Below are 24,682 nucleotides of genomic sequence, written 5' to 3' on the forward strand. Positions count from 1 at the left end.
AGACTACACTAGGGAAGTTCAAGATCTCCAGCGCTCCTACACGGAGGTCAGGATGAAGCTGCGCAAAACCAGATCCAATTTCCAGCATGCCTCCAAGTTATTTTTCAGGACAAAACTTACTTTTTTGACTCTCCACAGGTGGCGTGGGGGTGGCTGACGGAGGAGCGTCCCCTTCGCCGTCGGCAAGAGGACTCTACAGCACATACGGGGCCACTACCTGTGGGGCTGAGATCGCCGGTACGTCCATGGCGACGTCGCACGAGGTCTCGTCGGGGGCGCCAATTATGCACTTCAGCAGCCCGATCCTCTAGGGAGGGGGGGGTCCCCAGCCATCGTGACTCCTCAAGTCAATCAGGCTCTCCGCCGCAAAGCAGGCGCCGTTCCAGAGAGGACTTAACGGGCTCATCCCCACCACGGGCCCAGGTGGACTCAGACCTTTCTCGCACTCCCACCCTTTAGCTGCCTTGCACTCAGGTCTGGACGATGGATCACTACTGGGGTGTGGCGCTTCACCCGGGGAGGGAAATCCGACTTTGCTGGACTTGTATGTTCTTTCTACTGCTTTATGCCGTGGCTCAACTTAATCTGTGTTTCTAGAGGGGTCATCCAAGCTATCGATCCGAGCGTTTTAGTTTGGTTTAGTTGATTACGGGGTCGACAGATGCTTCCGTTCATGAAGTATAGGGTGGGGGGTGGGGGCTGGTTGGGGTGTGGGTTCTTCCTTGGTTGTTGTTCTTTTACTTATCTTACTGTCTCAGCTTTCACGGACGGAACCATGCCCTCTCGGTAGTGATAACACCAACTCTTAGTGCGCTCGATCTCCCGCACATGCATCGGCCCCAGCTTACGCTCACATTGCTCCAGGCGCTGGCGCGGCCTAATCCTAGATTCTGCCCGCCGTGACTGGCGTCACCGTGATCAGGGCCTCCCTCCAGGTCCTGTCCTGGAATGTTAACGGTCTCCTGGACAGGTTGAAGCGCACCGCGGTCCTGCACTATGCACAACGCCTCCACATAGATATCCTTCTCCTCCAGGAGACACACTTATTGGGTAACTGCTGCCCCTTTCTTGCCTGGTACAGGTATGACAGAGTGTGGCACACCGGTTTTTCCAGGGGTTCCCGGGGGGGGGGTGGCTATCCTCATGAGACGCAGTTTACCCTTCGTTCTCTCCCAGGTGACCTACGATCCTCACGGTACATATGTGATGGTGTGCGGCTCTCTGGCCGGCTCCCCGCTCAACCCTATGTCCCTATACTCGCCACCCTCATTGCTTACCTCTACACTGGCACAGACCTCCGCCCTCCTAGCCTCGCTTCCCCTGGGCGTCACGGTTGTGGGGGGAGATTTCAATGCGGTCTCCAGTCCAGCCATAGACTCATCGGGCCCTCCTTCTGCTCTCCGCATTGCTCAAGCTAAACAACTGAGGTCTTGTTCCGAGTCCCTGGGCCTTTGTGATGTATGGTGTACGTGGCACCCCCGCGCTACCCACTTTACTCACACCTCCGCAGCCCACCACACGCAGGCCCGCATAGACATGATTTTTCTCCCTGCTACTGACTGCTCGACAGTTGTAAATACTCATATCCTACCTAGGGGAATTTCGGACCACTCGCCGATACTCCTCAGTACTGGAACCCCTCCTCCCTCTGTTCGTCAAACGTGGAGGATGAATGCATGGTTCCTCCAAGATAAGGACTTTCAGAAGGCAGTAGGGAAGGAGCTCGAGCATTACTTCCTCACCAATGGGGGCTCCGTATCTTCCCACGGGACCCTATGGGAGGCTGGGAAAACCACAATTCGGGGGTTCGCGAAAGGGCAACTTAAAAAGCAGAGGCGGGAGCGGCATCAGGAGATCACCGCAAAGGAAGCGCAGGCGCTTCGGTTGGAACAGTCCCTTTCCCAGCTCGATGACGAGCTCCAAATCCGACAACTAGCCCTTCTTCGGTCCAAGATTAGGCAGCTATCTTTGAACGAAGCCAAGCTACTCTGGAGGTCCTCAGTGGCACGAGTCTACGGTTGGGGGGACAAAAATGGCGCGATTTTACATCGGCTGAGCTCGGTACTCAATGCCCCATCAGCGATGGCGAGCACGTTTGCCAGCTACTATCGGTGGTTGTATGCTGCCCAAACACCCGAATCGTCGCTCCGTGATCTCCTTGGGCTAAGCCACGTCTGTCTCCCACGGTTAGAGATGGCAGCTCGGGCGGATCTTGATCACCCCTTCTCTAAGAAAGAAATCGAGGAAGCCATTTCTCTTACGTCCCCCGGGCAAGACTCCGGGACCCGATGGTCTTCCCCAAGAATACTAAGCGGCCTATCGGGACACACTGGTGCCCCATTTGGCTGATGAACAACCATACAAAACCCTGAGGTATATCAAGTGCTAAGAAAGTGTGGATACCACTTCATCAAAATAATCCAAACCTAAAAGTGAAACACAACCAATAGCTAAACCCAATAGATATGTCTTTGGGCATATCCCTTTATAGGACGAAATTTGGCTGGCCTTTTTCAGGAAGCCACCGAGCGAGGTTCCTTCCCGCCAGAGACGGACATGGCCACAATCGTGGTCCTTCCTAAATCCCAGCCTCCCTCCCATTGGTGTGCGGATTATCGCCCCATATCCCTCCTCAACACTGAAATCAAACTCTACGCCACCATCTTGGCCCAACGGCTCAAGCCATATCTGCCCAATCTGGTACATCGGGACCAATGTGGCTTCATGCCCGCCCGACCAGGCACTGCCTTTCGGAGGGTGCAGCTGGTTTTGGCCCACCGAGACCTCCTTACTCCCTACTTGGCCCTCCTTATTGATTTCGAAAAAGCCTTTGACTCGGTGGATTGGGTGTACCTCCAGGATGTGTTGGCTGAGATGGGATTCGGGCCCCGGTTCCGCGAACTGGTCCACGTGCTGTACGCGCGGCTGCAGGCTCGGGTGCTGGTGAATGGCGTCCTGTCCGAGGCCTTTCCCATAGCGAGGGGTACGTGGCAGGGTTGCCCCCTTTTGCCCCTGTTGTTCGCTCTGGCCATGGAACCCTTGGGGGTCCTGGTGCGGGCGGACACCCGGGTCAAGGGTTGGGAGTGGCCCAGCACCGAAACGGACAAGATCGCGCTTTATGCGGACGATGTCCTTCTCTTTCTGGCGGAGCCCGCCTCCTCTGGGCCGCGTTGCCTCCAGTTGTTGCGAGCGTTTGGGCAGGCATCGGGTCTTCGGCTGAACCCTGGGAAATCGGTATTGGTCCCACTTCACCTGTCAAGGGATTGTTACGATTGGCAGTCCAGCATCCCGATCCGACGCAACTCCTTTAAGTACCTGGGAATATGGGTTACCGCGCTCCCGAAGCTGGACTGGTCCCTTAATGTAGCCCCTCTGGTCAAAAAGGCTAGAGCAGACCTCCAGAAATGGAGGACGCTGCCCCTGAACCCGCCGGGTGGCCTTGTTTAAAGTTTTGATTCTCCGTAGGTTCCTCTATGTCCTCCAGAACACCCCGTTCTGCTTTCCCAGACCCTGGTTTAAGGAGTTGGACGGGCTCATTATAACATTTTTATGGGGCGGTGGAAGATCACGCTTGGCTCTTTCCACATGTCGGATCCCTTCCTTTGACGGAGGCATGGCCATGACTCCTCTGTACCTCTACTTTGTATCCACGCGTTTGCTGGTGGTCCACGATTGGTTTAACAGGGGATGGTCCAACCCGGCCTACCGGCTGGAGCTGTGCGGACTGGGGCTTTCTAAAGTACAGGCCATGTTGTACGGGGGACCTGTCCCGCTTCAGCTGCCTGAGGCGACACGCTCGGTATTCCTGGCTTGGCGGGCTTCGCTGCGGCACACCGGCTGGACCGGCAAATTGACCCAATGCACCCCTCTCTGGCAAGGGGCTTGGCTATGGGAGGTGAGTGGTCTGCGGGGGTTCAAAGCCTGGGACCTCATAGGCATATCACAGCTTGGGGATGTATGGGTGAGGGGTCACATGGTTTCATTCCAAGATATGCGCCATCGTTATTCCCTGCATCCCTCCCAGTTTTACAAGTATTTGCAACTAAGACACGTCCTTCACGTACACATCGTAGATGACACTTGGCTCCCCGATTACAGCCCCACGGAGCCCCAGACGCTACTGGGGGACTTGGGTAAGGGGGGTATCTCCCGGATATACCGTACTCTAATCAACAACACTCCCACCTCGTTGGACAGACTGAAAGACCAATGGGTAGAGTGGGTGGGGCCACTGGATGAGGTGGATTAGTGTGACGCGCTCATGTCGCCTAAAACAATGACAACCTCCGCCAAACTTAGACGTATCCAATTATACTACCTGCACATCGCTTACCTCACTCCTGTACGCCTTCATCGATCGGGCCTTCGCTCCGATGCGTCCTGCACTAGGTGTGGCCGGCCCCCAGGTGATTTTATTCATGTGTTTTGGACCTGTCCCCGGTTGGCAGCTTTCTGGAAAGCCATTTCTCTTGACGATGTACGTGATTACCTGCTATCCGTGATTATGCTGAACTGTTTGTAAGTGTTTTTAAAATTAAAAAAAATTTGGTTATCAAAAAAAAATACACACAAAACCAACAGTGTAGACATCAGCTGTTCTTTTGTGCTGACTTTGCATGCTTACGCAGCCTACAATGTCTCAACTTAGATTCGTGACCTAATGTTTATGAAAGTGTGGTGTCAAGGATAGAGTCAGGCTGAAAACAGGTCAAAGGTGAGCATGGATGAAGCACAGCTAAATTAGAAAACAAGAGATTCAGATTTTAAGGTTTCACAGGAAGACTTGGGAAGATTTACTGAACTGCCAGCAGCGACATGTGCCAGCGAGCAGGAGAAGAGGGATGAAAGAAAAAGTTGTGCACTCACAAAACATATGGCCCATAGTGAAATAATCCACGTAGAAGAAACAAAAGAGCCACAAGGCGGGACAAATGTACACTATTCACCAACGAAAACTATGGAATTTGTAAAGACAGACCAAGCAACCAATGAAAAGCAGTGGGCGTGTTCAGTTGCCACAGAGGGAATGCATGCGTGCTGCCTCTAGACATGACCTAAGAAGGGAATAGTCTAGTACATGTTTCTTTAATTGCTAAAGTTGTTGACAGGGCTGTCTGAGCGAAAGTGTTATGGTTTAGTCGTTTTTTCATTGTTTTGTACATCAGAGAAAGACTACATTAGCTCTTTTGTTGCAGTATGCTCGTATGTATATAAATATTATCATTTTTGTCATGGGTCATATATATCCCCGGATGAGATCCCCAAGTGTGGCTACGAGCCAATAAGTTGTCCAAAAAAATCCTGGGCACCCCAAATAAACAAAAGGCTTAAATGTGATATTTTGAATATCTCAAAGCAAATGCAAAATGTATTTTCTTTAATGTTGATATTTGAAACTGTCTTATTGGCACACTTATTTTTATTTTGTAACTCATTATTTTTATGTTTTACAAAATCTTTTTTAGGTCCTGCAATTTTAGAAGATGTACTGATAGAAGTTTTTCGGACATTATATACACAATGCAGAGCTGAGCTGGATCTCAGTGCTCAAACCACCTTCAGTAAAGACCCTACACAGTTAAGCAGGTACTTTTCTAGAAAGGAACTTTAAGTGTATCACATATTCTGGCTTTAAACTATATTTCTCTAATTTAACATTAAGAATCTGGCTTTGCAATTAGATGTGTCAATTTGAATCTAGATATCAGTAGGGAACCAGCCACATACACCTCCATCAGTGCTGCAGTCCATTTACCAAACCAGTTGCACCTTACCCAAGTGCCATAAATTGGCTGCATTTTAATTGCAGATCTGTTTGTACCGGGAGTTGATGAGGTTTTTCCAAATCTCTAAGAAATCTTTCTGACCGTTTTTTTAAATAAAGCATAAAAAGTGAATTAACTGGAAAGGTAAACGACATGCTGAACATTTACTCCTTAGTCATTCCCTGGTTAGTCTTCAAGGCGTCAAAACATTTTCAAGTAATACAACAGCAGAACCCTCACAATTCCTTGTTGCCCCCACATATACAGAATTTGGTAGTTCCCTTCTCCTCCATGCACTTCTATTGAAATTATTACCATTATGGAGGCCATAATCATTGCAAATACCTTCACTCTTAATGATACAGTGCCCCAGAGATAATGACTTTTTAGTTTGTATTCGTGATTTTTTGTAAACAATCAACATCTTACATTGTAGGAATATCACAATGAGAGCAGAGGGACTATTACATCATTGGTCAAAAAACAATGAGTGGTAGTGGTATCAGCAATGAAGCATAGTAGCTTCAAGGTTACTCTCTTCTCGACTGGGAGTCAGTGGAGGTCTCGAAGGTGTTGGGTTATGTGTTCATGTCGTGGGGTGCCGAGGACGAGTCTGGCTGTGCTGTTCTGGATGGTCTGGAGTTTGTGTAGCAGGGTTTTGTTGATTCCAGCATTGAGGGTGTTTCCGTAGTCCAGTCGGCTGGTTATGAGTGCATGGGTGACAGTCTTTCTGGCTTCAGGCGGGATCCACTTGAAGGGCTTGCGGAGGATGTGGAGGGAGTTGAAGCAGGTGGAGAAGACGACATTGATCTGGCGAGTCGTGGTGAGGGAGGAGTCGAGGATGATGCCGAGGTTCCGGGCATTGGCAGTAGGGGCGGGTGGGCTACCGAGGGCGGGGGGCTACCAGGTGTTGTCCCAAGCGGTGGGGAGGGTTCGAGGACCTCTATCTTCTCCGAGTTTAGCTTTAGGCAGCTGCTGCTTATCCAGGATGCAACGTCTTTCATTATTTCCTGGAAGCTGAGTCTGGTGTCTTCGGGGTTCTTCGTGAGGGAGAGGATGAGATGGGTGTCGTCTGCATTGTATACTATGCGGAGTCCATGCGGTCCGACAATGTAGGAGAGGGGGGCCATGTAGATGTTGAAGAGCGTGGGGCTGAGCGATGATCATTGGGGTACTCCGCAGTTGATTTCTGTGGGTTCGGAGAGGAAGGGTGGAAGTCTGATCCTTTGGGTTCTGCCGGTAAGAAAGGAGTGGATCCAGTCGAAGGCGGCTCCCTGTATGCCGGTGTCGTGGAGTCTGGCCACAAGAGTGCAGTGGGAGACAGTGTAGGATGAAGGCTGTGGTGTGGCCCTGGTCGAGGAGCGTGCAGATGTCGGTGGCGGCAAGGAGGGCGGTCTTGGTGCTGTGGTTGCTGCGGAATCCGGACTGCGAGGAGTTGAGGATGGTGTTCTCTTCGATGAAGCTGGTTAACTGGGCGTTGGTGATTTTCTCAGTGACCTTGGCTGTGAATGGTAGGAGAGAGATGGGACGATAGTTCTTCAGGTCCGTAGGGTCAGCAGTGGGTCTCTTGAGGAGGGGCTTGACCTCTGCCTATTTCTAGTCGGGGAAAGTGCTGGATGAGAAGGTGGTGTTGATGGTGTAGCGTAGCTCGGACTCTAGGGCGGCGACAGCTCTGTGGAAGATGTGCGGAGGGCAGGGGTCCTTGGGGGCACCTGAGTGGGTGCTCTTCATGGTCGTGGTGGTATCTTCTGTGGTGGTCCAGGTGGTGATGGTGGGCTGGCTGTCCTCGCTGGAGGGGATGGTGGTGTCTGGAAACTGTTCGCTGAAGTTGTCGTAGAGGGTCTTGATTTTCAGGTGGGAGTAGTTGCAAAGGTCCTGGGAGGGTGTGACATCCGTGGCTTCTCTGGGGGATTTCGTGAATTGCTGGATGATGTTGAAAATTTCCTTCGAATTGCTGGAGTTGGTTAGGATTTTGTTCCGGATGAAGGTCTTCTTGGTGGATCTAATGAGTTGGATGTATTCTGTTGTGGCGTTCTTGTAGGCGGTCTGGTCTTTGGTTGTCTTGCTGTTTCTCCATCGTTTTTTTAGGCGTCTGCAGGCGCGTCTGGCTTCTTTGAGGTCGGTGGTGAACCAGGGGGCATTGTTTGTCGGGGTTCTGGAGGGGTGTGAGCTTGTCTGCGCATCTAGTGATCCAGTGGTGTAGTTCCTTGGCTGCAGAGTTGGCGGTCGTGGCAGAGGGGATGTCGTGGATGAGGGTGAAGTTGAGGTGCTCCTCTGTGACCTTGCTCCAATTCCTTCGGGGTGGGCGCAGCGTCTGCTTGTGAGTGGTGGTGGTATTGACAGAGAAGTGTACGCAGTGGTGGTCTGTGCATTCAGTTGTGAGTCATTCACTCCTTCTCAAATAGGTTTAGTAGGACGAGAAAATCAATCTAGATTGGTAAATCCAAATTGTTGTTTTATTTGTTCAAATAAAGGACTTCTGTTTCAACTGATCCAATCATTCATGATTATATTATATGGCAGTGGTGGTCTGTCCAGAGGGGCAGTGAGGTGTGGCTGAAGCGGATGTTGGTACCTCATGTGAAGATGGGGGTCGAGGGTGTGTCCTGCCTTGTGAGTGGGGGTGGTGACTAGCTGCTTCAGTCCAATGAGTATGTAGTCCATGGAGGCGATGGCGTGGGGTGCGATGAGGCCTTCAATGGTGGTGGTGAAAGAGGTGCAAGGCCTGGGTTGTCTCTAGGAAAGGGTGCCGCGAAGAGTGGTTCTTGGGCTGGTCTAGATCTGGAAGTGGAAGTGGAGGTGTTCAGTGTTGGAGAGGGGGGTCGCTCGTGCTGGAGGTGAAAAGTCGGAGGGAGCTCTTGTGTGCGATGGCGAGTCCTCCTCCTGGGTGGTGGGGATGGTCCTTCCTCTGGATCTCGTATTCGTCGGGGATGGTGGTAGTGATGTCAGGGGCGGAGGAGGAGTTGGTCCAGGTTTCCGTGAAAAAGGTGACGTCTGGCGAGAGAGTGTCGAGGAGGTCCCAGATCTCTATGGCATGTCTGTGCAGGGAGCATATGTTGAGGAGGATGCACTTCACGGCTTCCGTGGTGTTGGCGTCCGGTGTGGGGGCGGCAGCCGTGGTGGTGTGGAGGGTGGTGAAGGTTCGGTGGCAGTGACGGTTTGAGAACTGGCTTTGTGAAGTGTGTTGGCAGTTGTTGTCTCTTCCAGGGTTGAGTGCGAGGAGGGCAGCTGGGTTGTAGCGGCGGGAGATCAGAGAACCAGGGCCCCTGGCGATGGACGCGTTGCAGTCAGGTCACGGATGGACGCATACGGGCTTGCCTTTTACATGCCAACGGCTGCCATTGAATAGGGGAAGGTGGTAGGAAAGTGCAGTAGTAGGTGGAAGCGGGGAACCGGCGGGGTGGGAGAGGCCACAGGGGCAGCAGCGGCAAAAACAGGCGCAAGGGCACAAAAGGAGAAGAGGATCAGGGGGCAAGAAAATTACACTAAGCCAGCAAAAAATAAAAATAAACTACTGAAGAGACCACAATGGCACAGGCACCAGGCAGACCCGAACCCCTACCAGCGGAGAGGTAGAAGCGGCAGAGGAGTCGGTGGAGCTGCACGGGTGGAGAGCTGGGTCACTAACCAGGAGGTCAGAGGACCTGCTCGGCCGTCCGTGCAGCAGCCGCCATTAATTAGGGGAAGGGGGAGGGAAGTGCAGCTGGGAGCGGGAAACCGGCGGGGGGGGGGGCCGCGGGGGCCGCAGCGGCTAAAACGGGCGCAAGGGCACAAGAGGATCAGGGGGCAAGGAAATTACACTAAGCATGCAAAAAATAAAAATAAACTACCGAAGAGACCACTAGGGCACAGGCACCAGGCCGACTCGAACCCCTACCAGCAGAGTGGTAGAAGGGACAGAGGAGTCAGTGGAGCTGCAGGGGTGGGGAGCTGGGTCACTGAGCAGGAGGTCAGAGATCCTGCCCTTGGTGCAGAGATTTATGCTGACAGGATTTTCTCGATTTAAGATATATGAACCCACTACTCAAATGTCTCTTACTCTGTGTCAGAGAGTTCAGAAGCAGCAACTTCTGTGCCATTGTAATGTTTCACGTTAGTTAACCTTTTAATCTAGCACACCTGCAGATGGCACCAAGTACTATACTATGTTAGAGCTATAAATGCTGCATACCTTAGAAATTGTAACATATCAGAGCACTTTCTGTGAAACCCAGTTAGATCCCTATTGCATCAGAAGTGATGGTACTCTTCAGGGTATTGAAGTGAACCCCTGCAAACTCTCATCAGAAGGTAATCCCAGATAAACAGTGGAATGACTGCCCATCTGTGATGATTTTTTCCCTTACCTCCTAAAACCAGTTTCAATGCTTATAATATCGGAAATCCACAATGTGCTGAGCTGTCTCCAACCTGGAACTTTGCCTGTACTTGTACATATAAAGGGGATACTACCTTTTCGGAGTCAGCCGCATATCCAATATACTGGAGTACTTAGGGTCCTAAATTTGCTGAGACAAGTTTTCTTCGTTGTAGTTCAGATTTTGTAACACTATCACAATATGAGCAGTGTTCCCAGTGCTTTTTTTTTTTAAACAAATGTTACATTGCTAAATAACTCCTCCGCCACAAGTAGGGTTTACAATTGAAATATCTCAGACCATCTTCAGCCACATTCAATTTGTTTACCAAATATAAATTTAAGACCTGGGGTTGAACTACAACCCTAGATTAGGTTAAAGTAAGTAAGGATTCTTGAATTTGTAAACAACATTACAGCAAGCTCTTTGCATAGAGAATTCTGGGTCATACCCAGTAGGCAACTGACATTGAGGTCCCATCTGCCTGAAACTTAGTGAGGATGGTGCTGCATAAATCTTTACTTTTATTACTTTTATTGATCTTTTTTTTGCAGGGGAGTTATCGAAGGTCATATGCAAATACATTGAATAATTTACATTCACAAACCAGCAATATAAATGCCAACTAGGGTTGAAAACTTCACTTGAGCGTCAGGTCTGGTTCGTGTATGATATACAAGTATTTTTAGCTGCCCATATTAATCAGATCCTGCTGGATTTCAGCCTGCCAAACAAGGTCTGTAGTTGGACCATAGCAATGGCAAGAAAACGATTCAGCAAGCTTGTCAGCACTATCATGTTCATATTGAAGACAATACATTTTATAGTAATACACTTAAAAGGGCCTCCTGTCCTCTATCTTTCCAAGTGCTCCCAAAATGGTATTAGCATAATATACACCATAGTACTTGGGCAAAGAATACCCAGTCATTTGATTCCATTAGGACACCATCTGAAGCCGAGATTGTTGTTGTCTCAAGTGGTTCATGTAGTAAGCATGATCAGTTCTGACTTAAACCAGTTAATATTAAAACCAGACATGCATCCAAAACAGGTCACATTAGGAATCATTAGATATGTGTTCACATCTGTAACCCCGATATATAACACATTGGTATTGGTGCTATAATTGCTGTATTGGTATTAACCAGCAATCCAATATTTGCGTGGAATTGGAGGAGCTTTACAGACATTGGCTTTATACTGTGGACAAACAATATTGGGGACAGTGGACAGACACCCTTGTCTGGGTGCATTCACCAATGTAAATGTTGTTTAGTGACAGGCTACTACTGTTAGGGGCAAATATCTTCCAAATTGTAACAAGTAAGTGTCACACAACAGAATCAAATGCGTTCTCTACGCATCGTAGGACTTGTGGTAGTACGGCCACCAAATTCAGGCTGTGATTTATCTGGGACAGAACATTAAAGAGTTATCTTACATTTAGATGGCTGGAACAGTCATTGTGACAAAATGTTTACTAGTCCTCTGGTTTTTCGCTTAGGTAGGGAAATTTAAGTTGCTCCGAGGAAGAGGGCTGTGCAACACAGCATGTTTCTGTTAGTCTGCAATTGGATGTCACTGCTTACTACTCAACTGGAAAATTGTCAGGAAACTTTTTTACCCCATCATTGTCTATAGACATCCTTGCCAATCACCTGAAGACCATGTACAAATATTTCACCACTCTTTTAGGCAGAAAGCCTGCCTTCCTATGATCTAACATGGTGTTAGACAGAAAGCCAACCCTCCTGTATGACTTTCCTCCAACTCATTTGATCCTACACATCCGGAAGATCATCAGAGAGTGCCCAAGGTGCTCTGTCATTTTGGGAGCTGTGGCAAGGCCTCAACAAGTCTGTTTCTCAGATCTGATTCCTCTACTTCGGAATGAACACATCTGCCTTGCCAAGAGGAATGACCTCATGCCCATGGAGAAAGGAAGAATGGTGTACACCTCTGTAAGCTTGCTCAGCTTGAGTACATGGTTCCTTAGGGGTTGTAGATCTCTCCTCAGAGAACTTGGAGGTCCTGACTGTTACCTAGAAATCCTCCAATAGAACTCATTACACACGCAAATGACTGAAATTCCAAAACTGGGCAAAGTCTTTTTTTGTTTGATCTGGTTTAGAAGAATGCCTAATCATTTCTTCTTCGTAAGGGTTTAGTGGCTTTTGGCACTTACTGTAATTAAAATCATGAACTTTATCTGCCACTTTGAGGTCAGTTTACCAGATGAACAGATCCGTGGGTGGAATTCATCTGCCATTTGATCACCTCTGAATGGTATCTTAGCGCCTTGTCTAACATAAGCTGTCTGAACATAAGAGTTTATTTCAACAACAGAGAACTGGCACACTTGGGCACTCATTCACTATTGTCACAATAGTGAATGAGTGCCCAAGTGTGGCAGTTCTCTGTTGTTGAAATAAGTATTGAGTGGAGGGTATTCTGGCATATTTTCCCTGTTGAGCTCCTCTTTTTAAATTGATCATAAGAGTTTGACAAGAGGAACCCTTTTCCATCATCGGTCTACATAAATTGTGTTCCAAATTAGCTCAATTCGTGTTCTTTGTAGTCATCCATACCCTTGCATCTTCCCACTAGCCTGAAGAAAAACCATCATAAAGGATTATTCACACACTTACCAATATGCTCCCAGAAATATCATACAACGTTCCCATCCTATTAGAGTTACAGTGGCTGCCTCTTGAAGTCACTGAATTCTCGAAACTATTTTGCAGAGTTCACAAGTGCCTTCATCGAAACCAACTGTGCGTCCTAGCTTTCAAACCGATTCCACAGTTTGGGATGCCCTCTTTCTACAAAGTCTCTTAGCTGAAAAATCTGAAGTTAGGTTAAATACCCCAGAAGCTGTTCAACATCTTAATGCTGCCTTTCGATACCTTTAAAATGACTAAAGAATACAGTACTCCTCAGCTAGGCCCCATTGGGCCCCATCCATTTTCTGTTTTTCACTTTCCCATTCTAGGTCATATCCACAGTAATAACCACACAAAGAGGAAAAGGAGGAACGGGTGGGTGTTCTGTCCAGCATTTTTATAAAACCTTGCGTTTTCCCTAGGTGGTGTGTCTGTTGGGCAGAACACCCACCCATTCCTCCTTTTCCTCGTTGTGTGGGTAGTAGTGTTCTATTATTGGGGAGGATGGAAAAGGAGTAGTACCTCTCTCCCCTTTGGTGTGCGTTGGAACATATCGACAGTAACCGAGATCAGGGGGAAAGAATTTGTGCGACTCTGATCCAACCAGAATAAATTGTATCATTGTGCCTGGAACACTCCTAAAACTATGTGCCGTGTAGCACTTTGGTCCTTGGGACAAGCAGGTGTAGAAAAGCCATTCACAGACAAATATGCACACATTCTTGCTTCGCTTTCCAGTAACAAGAGGATAGCTGGATCTACTTCAGTCACTTAAAAAAAGATCCTGTTTAACTGAAGGTATAAGCATCGTAGTTTTCTTTGGGTTCACGTTTTCGACCACCGTTGTCCATCCAAACCATCGTCATGCAAGAGCGATTGCATACTCCTTTGCTACCACTCTGGCCTTAAGTTTATGACTCCTTGGCAAGGCTAAAAGCAAGCATTCATGGCAGCCTGCAGTGACCCCCACTGTTCTGTGTTCCATGAAAGAATATTGTGTTTACAATGTTGATTTTGTTTACTCTGCTCACAATCCCCATCTGTGTCTTTTACACTTTCAACTAGAGATAAACATTTCATATAAGGCGAAAAATGTTTGCCTTACTGAAATGCCTTAATTTATTAATTTACTATAATACCTACTTGGCAGATGTCTTATAATAACATTTAACAACAGACACAACAGGCTGCTGCTCCCTGTGCCCAATGTCTCATTTAGGCATATTGTAAAACGTCCAACTGATAATTGTGCATTTTAAACAGAATGTCACATCGCAGCAATCAGTGTAGTAATTTCACTAAGTACACAACGATTGTTTGTATTTTACATGAACATATTTAAATGTTCGGGGTTTTATACTCATTAACATTAGAGAACTGCTGCTTTCTATTCAATCTGTGTTTGAAAGAAAGATAATGCTGTTACCATTGCTGTGCAAGTACATGGTACATTTCGAACCTTTGATTTGACCAATGAACAAATGAATAGTATGCTAAAAACGTCATTGTTTATTTATTTGTTTCCTATTTTAGCAAATTGAGAGAAAATAAGAAAACTGCAGAGCTGATTAAGACGGCTAATCTTCTTTTTAATTCATTTGAACCTTACTACATGTGGGATTACATTTCTCGCTGGTTTGAAGAGTGTTGCAGGTACTGTCATAAGATGTGCATTGATTCTGAGTTGTGGACACCGTTTTTGTTTTACCTGGGCAATTTACCGTTTCTGTTGTGGCTATCATGAGTCACAACAAATTCCTATCTAAAATTGACATTCTTTTGTATTTTCTCATATTCTGCCGACAATCTACTAATATTATCAGTAAAATCGTTTTGGTAAAACACTGACTTTAAATGTAATTTAGACACATGCATATAGTTGTCTGTGTGTACCTAAAATACATTTACATTACTCTTTTTAGAGGCCTAACAGACGTGAGCTGTCAGAATATGTAAAATTGTTTATGGTTTAAATCTTTCTTTCTTTATAAAAAATATATTTTTATTAATATTTTCAGTTACAGCCATTGCTGCAATACCATATGTTTTCATTGTAGCATACATTAAGTTAACGGACATTAGCCGAGCCACGAACAGCAAGAATTTTGTCCACATACAGGTCGGGATTTCTTTTGCATCCTCATCGTTGCCCACAGTTATATGCAATGTAATAGCACCTTCTATTATCACAGTGGCTAGTCGGTATCTTCTGATAGTGATTCTTCCTGTGGGGGATCACAGATGTTTCCACGATACAAGTTCCGCTTTCCCCACACCCGTGTCCATTTTTTGGGGCATCTCCTATGTATGTACACTGATTTTTCAGTTCTCATTAATTCATCCATATCTCGACACCACCTACCTACCGTTGGAGACTGTCTGGCTCCCCATAATTGTGCTATATTTCTTTTCGCTAATGCCATACCTAGCGCTACCCAAGTTTGAGCCGCATGATTGAGATCCGTCGGTTCCCAGATGTTGAGTAAACACCTTTTCAGTTCCGGCTCGATCGTTATTCCTGTTACCTGCGAAATTGTGTGCATGATTGCTTTCCAGTACATGGCAATTTCTACGAATTGCCAGATTGTGAGCCAGAATGTGCCTTGCGCTCCACACTGCCAGAGGCAAAGTGGTGTATCTGTCTTGTTTAATTTATGCAGCAGAGTTCTGGTATAATACGTGCGGAGTAGAACCTTCAGTTGTATTAGTTTGAATCTGGAGGGGATCACTACCTCATTGGGGGACCCCATCGCTTCCTGCCAGTCTGCCTCGTCTAGTTCACCCAGGTCAGACTCGCATCTAGTTTTAAGGAGTGCTATCGGGTCCTGTTGGTTGTTTATTATTTTCTTATAAGTTAGTGAGATGGCTTTTTTCGTCATATGGTCCGTGAGTAGCCCATCTTCTAGGAGTGACCACTCCAGTAGTTGTGTGCCTTGTGGGACCAGTGTCGCGAGTGCATGTCTAATCTGAATGTATCTGTAGGTTTCCGTGTTTGCTAGGCCACAGGTATGTTGTAGTTGTGTAAATGGGATGATCTCGCCTTTCTGCCATAGGTCCCCCACCTTTGATATGCCTATGAGGTCCCACTGCCTAAAACGTTTAGTATTGCATAGCTTGCCTAATTTTTTCGTGTCCCATAGTGGCGTTGCCTGTGTCATAACTCCCACCCATCCCAGTTCTCCTTGCCACTCGTGCCATATCTTGATTGTGTGTGCTGTTGTCCCCGTTAGAGTCTTTGTTCTTTTCTTATTATATATTTCCCCCATCATACCGTCCACACCTAAGAGATGTCTATCCATGTGATAAGCTGGCTCCTCCTGTGTGGCGTGAAGCCATTGATTTAGTACCGCCAGTTGGGATGCCCAGTAGTATGTTTTGATATGCGGGAGTGCTATGCCTCCATCGTACCAACTTTTGACCAGTTTATGCTTAGCAATACGGGTTGCCTTACCATCCCATAACAGCTTATTAACTTTGTTGTTAATTGCTATGATTCAATGCTCTGTTGCATTGTGGCATAAATCCTGATGATCCGGGTGAATCACCGTTTCTAAATATGGTTGTAATCGTGTTGCCAGCGCTTTTGTTAATATCTTTGCTTCTGCATTGATAAGAGAGATCGGCCTGTATGACATGCAGTTGTGTGGTGGTTTGCCCGGCTTGTGTATTGCTACTATCGTTGCCAGGCGCTGATCTCTAGGAAGTTCTCCCTACTCTAAAATGTCAGAGTACATGTTAAGTAGGTGAGGCACAAGAATAGTAGTCGTCTCTTTATAGAATTCAACGGGAATCCCGTTGGGTCCTAGGGCCTTACCTGTATGTAAGACATGTATTGCCCGTGTCAGTTCATCTTGTGTGAGATCTGCCTCCAAGGTCTGTGTTGCTGCTTGGGCCAGCGTTGGCATGTTTATATCTTTTAGAAAGGCTATGTTTTCATCTACTGTAGCAGTGGCTATAGGTGTATATATGTGCTCATAATGGGTCGCCAATTTGGCGACTATGTCCAGGGGGTCTGAGGTCGTGACACCTTGTTGTATTTCTTGTTGCGCTATCCATCTACCGGCTCTTTCCTTTTTGTCTAGCCAAGCGCGGAGTTTTCCTGCCTTATCACCTTGCTTGTAAATAGTGTGCTGCGTGGCTGTGAGTCTAGTTTTTGTTTATTCCCCACACAAAAGTTTTATATTCTTGTTGCGCTAGCTAGAGCCTATGAGTTGTATCCTCATTGATATCTGAGGTGTGATTTGCTTCTGTCCTTTCTAGCTGTTGTTCTAGTGTTTGAATTTGTTGGCGCTGTTGTTTCTTGTGATTCGTCACCAATGAGATAGCCTGGCCACGAAAGACCGTTTTGTATGCTTCCCACAGTGTCGTTGCTACTGTCACCGAGGTGTTCATTTTCTGCAAAATATCGTTTAGTGGTTGTGATTAGTTTCTTCTTAATTTCTTTAACCTTTAAATAGTGTGGGTACAGTGGAAAAAGTCTGCGTCTTCCCCGGATGAAGGAAGCATAAGTAAGCAATACTGGTGAGTGGTCTGATATACCCCTAGGCAGGTGTGCTATATTTAGTATATAGTATATAGTGTATTCTTGACAAGCTGTTGTGGGCCCCTGAATGGAATGTATATTGGCGCTCGTGTGGGTATTTGGCCCTCCAAACATCTGTTAATCCAATCGCGTTAACGAAATCTTTCAGTTTGTGATTGGAGCTGCTGGAATCTCTGGGGGGGGTCGTCTGTCCATGGATGCGTCAATGATTGCGTTGAAATCTCCCCCTGTAATGAGTTCACCCTGTGGGAGTGAGAGCAAGAATTTGCCTAGGTCTGGGAGGGTGGAGTGGTGTAAAGCAGGTGGGACATAAACCGATATTAAATTATATGGTTTCCCTTACCATTGGCATGTAACTGCGGCAAACCTTCCCTGGTCGTCCATCCAGGACTTGTTTACTATTAAGGGCACTTTTTCTGTATTAGGACTCCTACTCCCCTAGAACCGGAAGTGAATTTGGAATGCACTGCCATTTTGTAACCCCATCGATCTATGGCCTTACAAGTGGGGCCTGTCAAGTGTGATTCTTGTAGCAATGCCACCGCTGGCCCCCTCCTCTTGATATATTGAAGAACCAGACCTCTCTTTATCTTGCCCCCCAACCCATTCACATTCCATGACATCACCGTGCGGTGCACGGATCTCCATTTATTGTCTACAGTTTGTGAGTTGTCTACTATCGTTGGTGACGTGTAGTTTTATTCCTAATTGTCTTTCTATGGAGCATGTATTCGTTGAGAAGCGTGTATGCGTTAATGTGGATTTGTATTTCTTCTTGTTTCTTGGTATGCAGCTGAACCAATTTAAACAACAACCCCTATAACTGATCCCTACCCTCCTCCCCCTCCCTGCTTCCCTGCCTGGAGGATTCCAAACTACCCACCACCCCAACTGAGCAGGTGCTTATTCCCCATAACTTTGTACTTGCGTGTGGGGGGGGGGGGGAGAGCCATTTGCGACCAGTCCCGGTCCCTCCCCTTATACTGTGTTATGTCCACGGCTTTACATATAGCATTCAGTAACATCGTCACCGTAGGCCATCAGCATCTGCATTTCCAGCACATCCCTTTGACTAGGTGAGGCTTTTTCTAAGTCTGTCATCGGATTCGGCGCTCACGGCTTGGAACTTTAGACATTCCTGCGGGGGATGGCCCTGGCTCCTCCACCTGTGCCTGTTCGATTCAGTCTTAATCTGAGTCTCCCTGATCCTTTTGAGTCGTTTCACCACCAGTCGCTCCCTTGTCTGATGATTCCGATTCTGCTCACCTATCAGCGGATTGCCGGTGTCTCTGTTCTGATCTTCGGGGCCCCTGGGCCTTACACGATCCCTCTAGCCAGTCCGTGGCCTCCTGCAGTGATGTAAAACACCAAGTGTTTCCCTCCGCCTCTACTCTCAGTTTTGTGGGGAAGAGCATTGCGTACTTGACTTCTCTATTCCGGAGCTCTTTCTTCACCTCCAAGAAATCGCGCCTTTGCTTTGTTACTAGAGCAGTATAGTCCGGGTACATCGCTATCTTGCTGTTGTCCACTTGTATAGGGGGTGCTATGCGTGCTGCCTGTAGGATAGTGTCGCGGAAGTAGAATATCCGAGCAAGTATAGGCCTGGGTGGTGCTTCCGGTTTGGGCCTTCCACCCAGTACCCTATGGGTGCGCTCCTCCGAGAAGAAACTTGACAATCCTCGTGGTTGCAGTTTAGTTTTAATGAGTTCTTCCACGAAGAGGTCAAGAGCAGGACCGCGCACACTCTCTGGCACCCCACCAGGCGAATATTGTTGCGTCGAGAGCGGCCTTCCTGGTCGTCAAGTTTCACCTCCATTTATTTGTGTGCTTTTTCCAGAGTCCGTACTTGTTTTTGTAGCGTCGCTGTGTCTGCGGATAGAGCTGCCATCGTAGATTCCACCTCTTTTAGTCTGTTACTGATTTTAGAAACATCCGCACGTAGCAGAGTTATGTCTGTAGAAATCGTGCCAATCGACATTTGCATTTGGTTCAGTGTGTGAATTATGTCCTGTAAGGTTATTTCTTTAGGTTTTTCAGATTGAACGTCAACTTCACCTCCCTTTTGAGTCTCTGGGGTCTGCGGTTTATCTCCAGGGTAGGCGTATTTTTCTAATCTATTCACTTGCATCGCACGTTGGCCTCTGCCTCCCATGTTAGCAGGATCGGCTGGTAGGTTCAACAGCTACGCAGCAGGGTAGTCGGTAATCGCCGCTGCTGGACTACGTGAGTAATTGCCCCGCACGGCCTTTCGGTTTTCCCTCCTCCCACCACCGCCGGTGTTAAGAATTTACAGTGCTCGTGCAGTACCCTGTATAAAGGTGATAAACTGTGTCTTTAGCTGTTGGTGTAATATTGGCCGGTATTTGGGTGTCTTGTACTATCTGCTCTGTACTCCCTCACTGTGCCTGTAATTGCATTAAGGAAGTTTGGTGTGGTTATACGTCGTTTTGCTCCCCGAATTGTGGGGGGTTTTGGTCCAAGCGCGTGCGTATGTTCGCCTCTGATGTCTATTTGCCTCCCGTAGGTGTTTGCCTCGCGTCCACAAACGGCCACCAAAGTGCTCTCACCTGGGTTACTGTGGGTCTGCACACGTTCTTTAATTATCGCTGGGCGCTCCGTTTATTTTGTGGCTCGTGCTTTTAAATGGCGCAGGCTTTTAGACCATGGGATGATGCGCATGAGCCGCAGTATTATGTGCTAGGCTCCAGGCTCTAGATCATGTATTGGCTGTGAGGGCAGTAGTGGGATATGAATTCCTTCGCTCACCTTCAAGCCTTCATCACCACTTTCCCAATCTTCAATCACTACTCTTCGTCCGCCTCTCCCGCCGCCTGTCCTTGTGGCCGAGGCCCCTCACACTGGCGTGCGAGGTCTTGCCCAGGCCTTTCGTCTTCACCCTCCAGCAGTCTCTTTCCCGTGGGCGGCGGCGCGCAATCCTGCGTCCTGTCGGCGCGCGAGCCCGTCTCGGGTCCCCGACCTATCTCCTCGCGGGTGCTTCTGTCTGGATTTAAAGGCTGTAGCGCTTGTGAGTACCCAGTTCCTTCACCTCTTAGCCTTTCGTAGACAGTTCCGCCTCCGTTGAGTTGGTACCTTAGCTTTGTCGGCGTCCCACATTGTTGTCTGCCGTTACCCGCTTCCTTCTTCTTTGTTCGTCGTGATGTCTTATGGAAGTCCCTGGCTACTAATATGCATGCAGGCCCCGATCTCTTCACTCGGTGCTGTCTTCACTCGCCTTTCGTATCGTTCCCAAACCAGCAACGATGCAGGCTGCGGTCTTCCGGCGTCCGATCCCAGTTCTGAATTTCGCCGTGCTGTCGGATTTGTGTCAGGATTGTCGGGGAGAGACACTGGCGATCGCGGAGCTCTCATAGGCAGCGGCCATCGTTTTCGGCTGCTAGCCACCAATCTTTCTTTATTAATAATGAAGAAAACGGCAACACAAAATTAATGTCTCTGTACACAAAAACGTGCATACATTGCTCTGTTAGTGCATAGCAACCACCAGAACCACTAATAGGTTTTACAGTTCTCGGGTGTATAAATGGGGGTCTCTCGTTTGCAGTGTTATGCACTCTTGCCAAGTAGGACCCTTCTTTCTAGTCAGGATGAGTAAAGTACACACCTACGTTTGCCTGTGCTCACCCTCTGGTAGCTTGGCATAGAATAGTCAGGCTAAACTTCAGAGGCAATGTGTAAAGCATTTGTATATAACCCACAGTAATACAGTGAAAACCCCACAAATGGACACCACACCAGTTTAGAAAAATAAAGTATCTTTATATAAACCAAACAAGGCAAAACAACAAAAATACAACATACAGATATCAAAATATGACTTTTAAAAGGTAAAAGCAGTTCTCTCCATAGGAAACTATGGATGCGTCACTTTTTTTTAGCAAAGTACCTTAGATGCATCAAAATTATAGGGCGAAAACAAGCGCACGAAAGGTGATGCGTCTGTTCCTCACTCGCAGGGAAGGTGATGCGTTGGTTCCTTGTTTCAGGGGAGGTGATGCGTTGGGTCCTTACTGCCACACAGGAGTGGTGATGCATCAGTTCCTTACCGAAGAGGAGGTGATGCGTCAGTTTCTTACTGAAAAGCCCAGCATCGTCGTAGGTTTGGCGCACAGGCATGATGCGTGAGAAAATCCAAGCGCTACTGGTCGATGTGGCAGCGATCCAGGCACTGCGTCAATTTCTTTAGCTGCAGACAGGCGATGCGTTAATTTTTCCATAAGCACAGTAGAGCCTGCGTCTGAGTTGGAGCGAGAGTTTCAGACTTCAGAGACTCTGTGCTCGGCAGTGGTAATTTCCTGGGCCGCGAACAGGCGCTGGTTTGGAACTTTCAGCTGCACCACAGCGATTCGTGTGTTTTTCAACCGTACAGCTGTTTGCAGCAGGATAAAACGGCACTGGAAAAGCGATGCATGGATTTTTTTTTTATAAAACAATTTTTATTGAAAGAAAAACCAAACTCACAGCAGAGCAATAATAATGTCACATTAGGTAATCCTATCCCCGGCAGAGTATACAGACGGACACTGGGGAGTACAGACCCCGCATGCAGGGCCGTCCACCTCCTGTCAAATCCACTAGCCCAGCAACCCATAGATGGACTCACGCATACACAGGGATCGGGGAACCCCTTCTCTACAGCATATACCTTGTGACTCAGGGGCCTCAGGTCACCTCGGTTGCCCCAGCTGCGTTCAGTGCTGCCAGTCTTTCCCTCCTCAGTTCAACAGTGGGAGAAATACAAATGTCCCCCCGATATTTGTTCCAGCGTCCCCCCTTATGATCCCATTTCCTGGGGCACCCTCGACTCTTATATACTGTTTTCTCCGCCTCCATGGCCTGAGCCATATTCGTGGCCCAGGTTCGCAGCTGCGGCACCGTGTCCACCCCCCACTTCTGGGCAATGTTCCTCTTTGCGATGGCCCACCCCATGGCCGACCATTCCTGCTCTGCCTGAGTCAGGTCTGTGGTGTCCCAGATGTTGAGGAGGCAGAGCTGGGGAGAGGGGGTCAGGGGCTTGTCAATGGCCTGCGCCATCTGACGGGTGACGTCAGCCCAATAGGGCTGGACGTGGGGGCATGCCCATAGAATATGTAGAAATGTCCCTATCTGGTGACATTGCCGCAAGCAGAGCGCATCCGCTCTCTTTCCTAGTTTACAAAGCAATTCAGCGTCAAAAAATACACGGTGTAAGATTTTAATCTGCACCAGGCGGAGTCGCATTGGCATAGCCACCTCCCTAGGGGAAGCCAACGCCTCCGTCCAGTCCTCGTCCGCCAAGTTCCCCAGGTCCGTCTCCCAGCGAGCCCTAACTTTCTGCAACGGGTCAGTCCTATTATTGATCAACTTTTTGTATGTCAGGGAGATAGCCTTGCGGTCCATTGGGTCCAACATCATTCGGTCCTCTAAAGGAGAATAAGCCGGGAGAGGGGCGTCATCAGGAAAGGCGCCGTCAATAGCGTGACTTATTTGAAGGTAACGAAAGTACTCCGACGGGGCAAGTTGGTACTTGAGTTGGAGCTCCGCAAATGTCGCCTTCATACCCTTGATCCACAAATCTCCCACAGTCGCGATACCAATTAAGTCCCACTTGTCGAACCCTGCGCAGGTACTCAACCTTCCCAGACAATCAGGTTCCCAGAGGGGGGTAGCCTTAGTCAACCGCCCATACCACCACAATGCTTCGCTGGAGTCTGTGCCATATCTCCACCGCCCGGGCAGTTGGACCAGTAGGATTGAGTTTTTTATAGTTGGAATACAAAGCCCTATTGTATCCCCCCCTCCCCAGGAGCCATCGATCGGTGCGGAAATTGGGATCATCATGGGACCCGAACACCCACTGGTTAATTGCTACCAATTGCGATGCCTGGTATTAGAGTCGCAGGTCCAGCAATCCTATTCCGCCATCATACCACCCCATAGTCAATTTTTGCGTCGCGATCCGAGGCTGTCCCCCATCCCACAACAAGTCTCTAATGGCAGCGTCGATCTGTAAAAAATACGACTCTGGAATCGGGTGAGGCGCATTTTGTAATACGTAGAGAAGGCGTGGAAGGGCCAGCATCTTAAATAGCGATGCCCGGCCCAATAGCGTGAGGGGCAGCTTTTTCCAGTGGACCACATCCGCTTTGTATCTCAGGAGCGGGCCCAGTAGATTGCGATCATAGAACAATGTGGGGTCTAATGTTATATGGATACCGAGGTATAGGAAACCCTGCGACGCCACCGGTATGGTGTATCCTCTGGGACTATTGGGAGGGTCGCCCCATAGCGGGTACATCTGGGATTTGGACCAGTTAATCTGGTAACCGGAGTGGGCCCCAAAGATATGGAAGATGTGGAGAACCCGACGAATAGAGCGGGCCGGGGAGGCCAAATACAGCAAGATATCATCTGCGTATAAGGATATACGATCTTCGTGTTCCGGTGTCCACTTGAAGCCTCTACTTTCCGGATCACCCCTGATCCAGACCGCGAGGGGCTCCAAGGCCAAAGCAAAGAGAAGCGGCGACAGCGGACAACCCTGTCTCGTGCCACGGTATAGGGAAAATGAGCCCGATCGGTGATTGTTAACAGAGACATGGGCCAACGGTAGCCGATATAAGAGTCTGATCCAGCCGATCAACCGGGGCCCTAATCCAATCCGGGCCAGATACTCCCAAGCCACATTATCGAATGCCATCTTAGCGTCAAAGCGCCTCTTCCTGAAGAGTGGCGGCCCGTCCCAGCGCTCCATGCACCCGACGAAGATTTCGTGCCGTATTACGGCCAGGCATGAATCCCGATTGATCTGGGTGGATCAAGGCGGGCAGATACGGAAGCAAACGATTAGCCAGCACTTTGGCCAATACCTTGGCCTCCACGGTAATTAAGGAGATAGGCCGGTACGACGCGCACTCATCCGCTGGTTTACCCGGCTTACGGATAACCACTATTGTGGCGGTACGAATATCTGTTGGGAGGGTGCCAGTCTCGTAACACTCATTATACAAGTTCAATAAATGGGGTGCCACCCTCACGGCCATAGATTTCAGGAGTTCTATCGGAAGACCATTAGGGCCCATTGCCTTTCCGGACCGGGTGTCGTGTATGGATTTTTGGATCTCCTCAATCGAGAGTTCCGCCTCCAACACCTCCCTATCTTGCTGCGAGACACCCTGGACTTCAATAGTAGCCAGGAGGTCTGGTGCCCACCTTGCTTGCGAGTGCTGCGGCGGAGCGTAGATCTGTTCATAATACGCAGCAAAGGTCTCAGCGATGTTTCGAGGATCAGTGATCAGTACACCGTCCGGCCCCTTAATCGCACCGACCCACCTCGCCGCTTCCTCCTTGCGC

At 48.4% G+C, this 24,682-nt stretch overlaps 1 protein-coding gene across 3 annotated transcripts in view; it reads left to right on the forward strand.

Annotated features, from left to right (window-relative positions):
* DOP1A (DOP1 leucine zipper like protein A) overlaps positions 1-24,682 on the forward strand; it is a 1,047,530-nt gene that overhangs the window by 304,308 nt on the left and 718,540 nt on the right. For all 3 annotated transcript variants that reach the window (XR_014963003.1, XM_085611023.1, XM_085611022.1), the window contains exons 10-11: positions 5,466-5,586; positions 14,323-14,442. Coding sequence is in view for 2 of the 3 variants with exons in the window: in XM_085611023.1 (XP_085467149.1) it covers positions 5,466-5,586; positions 14,323-14,442 (241 nt within the window). In the remaining variant the exon portion in view is untranslated. The remainder of the gene's footprint in view (positions 1-5,465; positions 5,587-14,322; positions 14,443-24,682) is intronic.

Source organism: Triturus cristatus, chromosome 6 (genome assembly GCF_964204655.1).
Source record: "Triturus cristatus chromosome 6, aTriCri1.1, whole genome shotgun sequence".
Classification (NCBI taxonomy): domain Eukaryota; kingdom Metazoa; phylum Chordata; class Amphibia; order Caudata; family Salamandridae; genus Triturus; species Triturus cristatus.